General features: G+C 36.0%; 1 protein-coding gene across 1 annotated transcript; it reads right to left on the reverse strand.

Annotated features, from left to right (window-relative positions):
- Positions 1 to 1,255, reverse strand: LOC132307414 (ethylene-responsive transcription factor 3-like). Its single transcript, XM_059805161.1, has one exon. The coding sequence runs from the start codon at positions 987 to 989 to the stop codon at positions 336 to 338; it is 654 nt and encodes a 217-aa protein (XP_059661144.1). The 5' UTR covers positions 990 to 1,255; the 3' UTR covers positions 1 to 335.
- Between the last annotated feature and the right edge of the window lie 6,905 nt (positions 1,256 to 8,160).

Here is an 8,160-nt window from a genome sequence, read left to right on the forward strand (position 1 = left end):
TAACACAATAAATTTTTTATTAAATTATATACACAAGAAAGAGACTTCAGATCAGATCAAGAAGACGATGTTGAGATACAGATTACAATGTTCTGTGATTCAAATCCATAAAATTGAAGAAAACCCAAATACAATAACAACCACATAAGCTAATCTACATTTGAAAATCTAACAAAGAACAAAGAAAATTGAAACCAGTTTCCCCTCTAACCACAAAGTGATAATTTTTCCTTCATATTTTCCCGAGAAAAAAAAAAAAAAAAAAAAAAAAAAGAAAAGAAAGAAAGAAAATGCAAAGAAAAAGAAACAAACCAGTTAATCCTTCATCGTTGTCATCAAAGGCACAACGCGGTGGCGTGGAAATAATCAACACTATCAAAGTCGATGTCTTCCATCGGGGGCGGCAGATTAAGGTCGAACGGCAATGGTGGCTTATTAAACGACGCCGTTGCATCGCCGTCGCAATCGTCGACCACCGAAGACGACGAATCGCAGTCACTGCGGCAATCCTCCGGCGGAATCGGTTGTGGCTTCTGCCGATGCCGGATTCTGAACTTCGGCGGCGGATTCGACGGTCTGGGCCCACTGGAGGACTCCAAGGTGCTGCTCAGGCTGCTCGTGGTGGGTCTCGAATGAAATTGTTGAAATCCATCATCGTCCTGAAGATGATTACCGTTATTAGGGTTTGGGTTGGGTGTATTAGGGATTGAAAAGGGTAGTAATGGAAAATTGGTCTTGGCCTTGGGGCCGCGGAGAGACCTAGCGGCGGCGTCGTAGGCGCGTGCGGCGGCGTCCGCGGAGTCGAAGGTGCCGAGCCAGACTCGGGTTTTCTTCCAGGGGTCTCTGATCTCGGCGGCGAATCGGCCCCACGGCCGCTTTCGCACGCCTCGGTACTTGGGCTCTTCGTCGGGGTTTCTGGGTGGTCCGATCGTGGCTCCCTCCGCCGCCGCCGCCACCTTTGCCGTCGCCGTGGTTCTGGGTCGTGGCATGAGCTCCGGTGAAGAGGGCGGCGGCGATGATGATCAATAATCGACCGGAGATCGGATGAATATGATGAAATCTTGTTTTTACAATATGGTTATCATCTCTTCGATTGAATTGTTAATCTTCTTTCTTTCTCTCTCATTTCTCTCTCATCAATCTGTTTGTTTCTTGGAGAATGGAGTTTGTTTCATCTGTCTATCTCTATCTATATTGGCAATGGAGAAACCGGCCTCATGACTTGGTATGATTTATGCCTTATTCTATTCGGAAGGATATGGAATTATGCAACTAAAATGACCAAAATGCCAGTATTATTTCAATTTCTTTTTCTTTTTTTTTCTTTCTAGAAAAGTATATATATATTTTTTGTGGTTATGAAAAACTACATAAAATGCGTAGGTGTTTTATTTTTGGAGACAAAATAAAAAATAAGTTAATTGTTTCAAAATAAGGTAATGTTGTTAATGAAATATTTGGAATTATTATTGTAAAATAGGAAGGAGAAAAAGTAATGATTAGATTATGAGATATATTATTACTAACAAAGAAACACATGATGGCATGTAATTAAAAGTATCATGCTGTTATTTAGGGAAAAAAAAAAAAACGTATCATGGTGTTTATATATTCATTTAAATTTCACAAAAATATCTATATATTCTAAATTTCACAAGATATCAATACAAAAAGGAAGAAGATGGGAAAAAAAAGTATGAAAATATATATTGAAGATGGGCGAAAGCACTCTAAAATCAATAAGTCAAGCCTTTCAATGATTTTAAATAAAGACAAAAACGATAATAATGAATATCTTTAAACTTAAGAAGGTAAAATATTTACATAGATAATTAATGCATTCACCTGTGACTTGGAGTTTTTAAAGTCATCTTAGTGGAAATATTGATAGAAAAATGTTATTGATCACCCAATGCATGTTAATTCAAAAATTATAATAATCTCTCCAGTCAAGTTTACATTCAGACTTCTTGAGATTTGGTCATATTACACTTAAATAACTCCCTTAGACAAGGCTCTTTCGAGATCCACTCTAAGTTACAAACTTGGAGATACTGTCGACGGCAACACATCTCAGCACCAATTTCAATTAAGGAATATAATGAAGATGGACGGGCTCATATGACACCCAAGACCGTTGCCTAACCAACTCTACCAAGCTCACATTTCCTTTACATCTCAAATGTTAATTTTTAGTTAGACCATGGTATTTTTAAGGTATTAAATAACTATGTTACCTTGGACTATTTTTGTAACCAAACTACTCCAAACTTATTCACCTTTCATCTTCTTCTTCTTGTTCCTCCTCCCCCTCCTCCTCCTCACACCATCAGGCATCATCCAAGTCACCCTTCAACTCTAACCATCAATCTCATCCGTATATATATATATGTATGTATATAGACACACACACACACACACATGTATCTATCTATATATACACACACACATCAATCTCACCCATTCATATGTATATATATATAAATACACACACATACATGTATATATATATGTATCTATATATATACACGGTGGCTGGGAATCAGGGTACCACCGGCGGTATCGATGGCTTGTGGATTGTGGATTGTGGATTGGAGGTGGCGGTGGCCGGATCTCGATACCAAGATTGCGAACCCAGTTCGGGTACCACCGACGGTGGTCGAAATCCTAGATTTGCTGGCAAAAATGGTGGTTCTCTGACGGTGAGCAAGACCTGGCAGTGAAGACGATGACCGGCTTGGGTGGAGGTGCTTGGTGATGGCAACAATGGAATTGTCCGGCGATGGCCTGTGAACTGCGGCTTCGGATGATGGCGGCCGACGAGCAAGAGAGAGCTACTTCGGCAAGGACAGAAAGCTTCAGCAAGGAGATCTGTTCTGGCAACATGAAATGCAATAAATTTTGGGATACCAATTAACCCAGCTCAATCAAACGAATGATCTTTGATCTCCTAAACTAAATTTTGAAGTAACAATATACATACACACCACAGGGTATAAACACAATAGACTTCAGATCAGATTTTTTTTTGTGATACAGATTACAATGTTCTGTGATTCAAATCCATAAAATTGAAGAAAACCCAAATACAATAACAACCACATAAGCTAATCTACATTTGAAAATCTAACAAAGAACAAAGAAAATTTAAACCAGTTTCTCCTCTAACCACAAAGTGATAATTTTTCCTTCATATTTTCCCCCCAAAAAAAAAAATGCAAAGAAAAAGAAACAAACCAGTTAATCCTTCGTCGATGTCATCAAGGCACAACGCGGTGGCGTGGAAATAATCAACACTATCAAAGTCGATATCTTCCATCAGAGGCGGCAGATTAAGGTCGAACTGCGGCTTCGGATGATGGCGGCTTGGGTGGCGGTGTTGGTGGTTGTGGTGAGGATTGTGCTGGTGGTTGAAAGGGTGTGTGAGAGAGACCCATGGAGGAATGTGTCTTTGGTCTGGGGATTGAAGGGGTGGGATGAGGATTATGATGGCCGTATCCTCGTCGTCGCTGAGCCACAGATTGGGCTCCGGCGACTAGCAGCGGTGGAATCTAGGGCGAGAATCAAGGGTTGGAGGACAAAATCGATGAAATTCAAAATTGCAGAGGGGCATTTATGTCATTTGAAATTAAAGATATATTGTATTAACAATTTGAGAGTGAAAGGATCAATTCACATGTGTTTGAGGTAAACAAAAAAAAAATAAAATATAAAAATAAAAATAAAAATTTAGAGTGTAATTAAAAGTTAAAATTTAAATTTTCATTTAACCGAAAAATAACTAACTTCGTAAAGTGTCTGTATAATTTACCTTTCTTCTTTTTTTTCTTTTTTTCTTTTTTTATTATTATATTTTTTTTTTGTAAATCTAGGAGGGAGTATGATTGCAATCAATATTTATTTTTGTATTATTTTAGATTAAAAAATGGAGCTAATGTGAAAGAATTTGAACAAATCTGGTATTTTATAATTTTGTTCCGTTGAGGTTACCATAACGTTAAGTTGTTAACGTTAGGATATGAGATGTTTATGTCATCCAAAAATAAAAATAAATAAATTAGGGAGATTAGTATAATTTTTTATAATAAGAGTGGAAGCCAGTGTAATTATGTTATTTTTAAAACTATAAATGGATTGAACTATTAATGAACTGTTCATGTCATGTTTTTACTTTTTATTTTTATCTCGACAAACAATTCCTGCAATGCTTTTGGGTTAATAAGCAGTTGGTGTCCCTTTTTCTTTTTCTTTTTCTTTTTTATTTTATATATCTTGTATCTTAACAAATTTTACAAATATTTTGGGAAACTTGAATTCTCCACCTTTTATTTTAAAATAATTCATTAAAATAGTAAAATTTTAATTTAAACATCATCATTGCCATCGTTTATAATTAAAGAAATTGTACCTTTTTTGGATCATATTTTAGAGTTGAAGACTGATATGGTAACTTCTTAAATAAAATGTGAAAATATTTCTTCAAACTCTATAAATAAATGTGGAGAATGTATAGAAAATAAAAAAGAGTTTGATTGGGTGAGGAGAGAGTAGATTGGGTGATTGTAAAGGGATGTTAGTGAGGTTGTTCTTAACCATAAATTAATAATGGGTTTGCTCTAAGCCCAAAAAAAAGTTGGTGAGGTTGGTTTGCAAATACACTTTTTTATAGGATTGGTTGAGTGCATTTCCTAGTTGTAACATCTATGCTTGATTCATAATGCCGAAAATTACCTTCGTTTTTTTTTTTTTATTATTTTCCTAAATGAAAGGAGTATATGTATAAAACAAAATAGTACCTAGAAGCATGTGAGGACAAGCCTCGTAAGGAAACAAACCAAAACCTAAAAAAGGACAAAAACAACCTAGGCTAAGAGCAGCTGAGGATTACAAAATGTCTTGCAGATTGACCCCCAAAACATTAAGAACCTCCTAAAGTATACTTTTAGCTAGCTCATTAGCCTGTCTTTCTTACTTAGCATGTAAACGATTATTCATTTCCCACCAAATGAAATACAATATAGCAGTAAACATAACTCTAGCCATCTTCTTAACATCCTTTCGTTGCTGAAATTGGATAAACTGAGTTGCTAAATCGAAACCCCTCTTCAAATTCCAGCCACATATTTCAGCCAAAAAACACCATACATTCCAAGTATAATCACAATTATAAAACAAATGGTCCAAAGTTTCAACATCTTTATAGCAAAGTTAGCATTTTGATGCTAAAATAAAACCTCTTTTCTGTAAAAAAAAAATCTGAGTTTTGATTGCTTTTTGCATAACCAAAACAGAATGAAGCAACCATCTTGGCCTCCCCCCACTCCAACATAAACCAGCCCAAGCGACATCCTCCATTTTCACTCTAGGAGCGTCCCATGCAACCTTAAAACAAAACGGTTGAATCCATTTAATTTGATCCACCCCACCTGAAATCATCTGATTTTTAAACAGCAGCAGCATCTCTTGCATAGAGTTGCTTAGTTTATCACCATCCCAGTGACCATTTGTAATGAAATCACACATACTAATCTTCTTATCACGACTCAGGTACCCAAGAGTCCTACGGTTAAAGAGCTCTCTCAAGAACCTGCCTTCACACCAAGGATCCATAAAAACTTTTATATTCTTCCCATTTCCAATAATGTATCTGCAATTGACCTTCAGAATCTCTCTAACAACAATAATACTTTTAGACAGCTGAAGAAGCAACTTTAGGAATCATATTCCAGTAAGAAGCCTTATTCAGATAGCAATTTAAAAACCATGCCCACAGCCTATCCTTAGACAATAAATAGTCCCAAGCAAGACTGAAAATTATCTCTTTGAACGTAGTCCTACAAGATTGGGTGAACTACGTTAAATATTGTGTTATGTGTTTGATTGGTATGTGACTGTATCCCATATATTCAGTTTGATGGTTCTACGATGATATGTTTCCTTTTTGCTTGAATGAAAGGGATTTAATTCTTAACCTAACTTAAATTCTGTCAAAGATGTTGTTTTAGAAAAGTGCAACCACTCAAGTGTAAGAAGTGACGAAGATCGAGGTTTTGGAGAAGTGCAATTGGTCGTACTTGCCTGACGACATACGCATGATTTGTTTCCTTATCCGAGGAATTACTTTCATATAGGCGGCAAACTTGTAAGGTAAGTTATTTTTTCTAATCAAGGAAGTTGTCTATCACTTTGATTCTATTTTAGAGTTGAAGACTGATGTGATAACTTTTTGTTGAAATTCGTTGTTCAAGAATGAATTGGGTTTGAAAACTATGAATATATGTGGAGTTGGGTGGGGAAATCAAAGAGAATAAAAAGAGTTTGAGTGAGGAGAAAAGATAGAGGGTGTAAAGAGGGATGCTGTTTCGAAAGAAGTATGTTTGCTCTTAATTAGAAATCAAGAGCTGTTTTACTTTGAGCCAAAAAAAAAAAAGTCGGGGAGGTTAGTTGGTAGATAGACTTCTTATGTGATAAGTTGAATGCATTCTACTTATAATATCTCTTCTTGATTCACAATAGTGAAAGTTCTTTCTCTATGGATGTAGCTTTATAATATTAGGTGAACCAAACTAAATAAATATTATGTTTGATTAGTATATGAGTGAACGTCCATATATGAGCAGTTGTGTGACCATATACTTACAATGTGCTTAAATAAAGGAAAGGGTTTAAATCATAAAACCCCCTTTTACTTTAAAAAATCTATCATCTAACCTCCTTAAGTAAAGAAACTATCATATTCCTCCCTTAACTTTTCAAAAGTGTATCATATTGCCCCTATTCAGTTTATTTGCCATCAAAAAGTTACAAAACGTCAATTTCTTAAATACTGTATGACCAAAATGCTCTTTAAAGGGTTAAAATCATTAACCCCCTATACTAACAAATAAACTCCAAAAACTAACAAAAGTGGTCATTTTACTCCCATTCTCAAACATTTTCACAAAATTGTGTTTATAAGAAAAATATTTAAAATTATATATTAATCTCCATTGGCAAGTCTTGGGAGTAATAAAATTATATATTATATATGTTAATATTTTTAACTATAAATATTTCTTTTATAATTACTTATTGTATAAATTATTAAAGCACTTCTTTATTTTGATAATTATAATTGTATTTTGTTAAACTTTGTGAGATTTGTTTTATTAATTTTTGCTAAAAAAATGTTTCATCGAGGACTAATGATATATATTTGCCAAAGTGGAATCAAAGTACTCAAAAAAATTATTTTAAAATTTTGACACAATTGCTAAAGTAAAAATTATTTTCTTTCTAATATTAGTTTTTCATATGAAGATTAAAATAGAAGTTTTATGCTCTTTCAGTCTTAATAACATTATTAGGGGCTATCTCACCCCACTAGGGGCGATTTGAAGGCGATCGTGTTTTTTTCATTTGAGATGAAGTCTTTTTTAGAAATTGCAAGGATTCTAAGAATTACACTTAGAGGGGATGTGAAGTTGGCAACTCCTCATCGAGGGCCATCACTTTACATCGACGGGGGCTCCGTCGGAGAGAGAAAAATGATTCTCTCATCTTGTTTGGTTGGCCGGTTTGATAAGGAAGTTGGGGGGTGTGATCAGATTGAAGAATGGGCAGCTTGGGCATGGAATACGTCTTGTGGGGTGGGGGTTACCCCTAATCTGATTCACTTCTTCTGTTCAGGTTCCCTTCTCAGGCAGAGGCTCAACGGGTGTTGAAGGAAGTTCAGCGACAATGGGGTTCTACAACCTTACGGATTAATGTGTGGTCTTTTAGAGTTGGTTGTTGTGAGGTTCTCAAAGGCAAAAGGGCTCAAACAGATCCAGCTGTTTGGTCTTCCTCTTCATTTATGATGCCACGCCTTATTTGTTGAAGTGGGGGAGTTGTGTGACGGATTTGTGAACACTGTTGCTGACGAGACAAGGGATACTGAGAGTGTCCGAATCACAGTGAAAATTGGATCAGTTTGTCTAGCCGTTTATGTTTATTAACGACGACACCTTCTGTTATAAGGTTGCGATCTGGGAAGAAATCTCGCTGGAGTTGGTTCCTTTGACGGAGAGTCTTGAAGGTAACGACGGGTTACATCTTGTGACAGAGGAAAAATGGAACATGCTTCTCAGCAAAGGGGAAGAAGGGGTGTTGCAGATTCGGCAATTGATGAAGGACATAGAG

The sequence above is a fragment of the Cornus florida genome, unplaced genomic scaffold, assembly GCF_030987335.1.
Source record: "Cornus florida cultivar Cherokee Brave unplaced genomic scaffold, ASM3098733v1 CherokeeBrave_3.0.0_Hap2_Chr05, whole genome shotgun sequence".
In the NCBI taxonomy this organism is placed as follows: Eukaryota; Viridiplantae; Streptophyta; class Magnoliopsida; order Cornales; family Cornaceae; genus Cornus; species Cornus florida.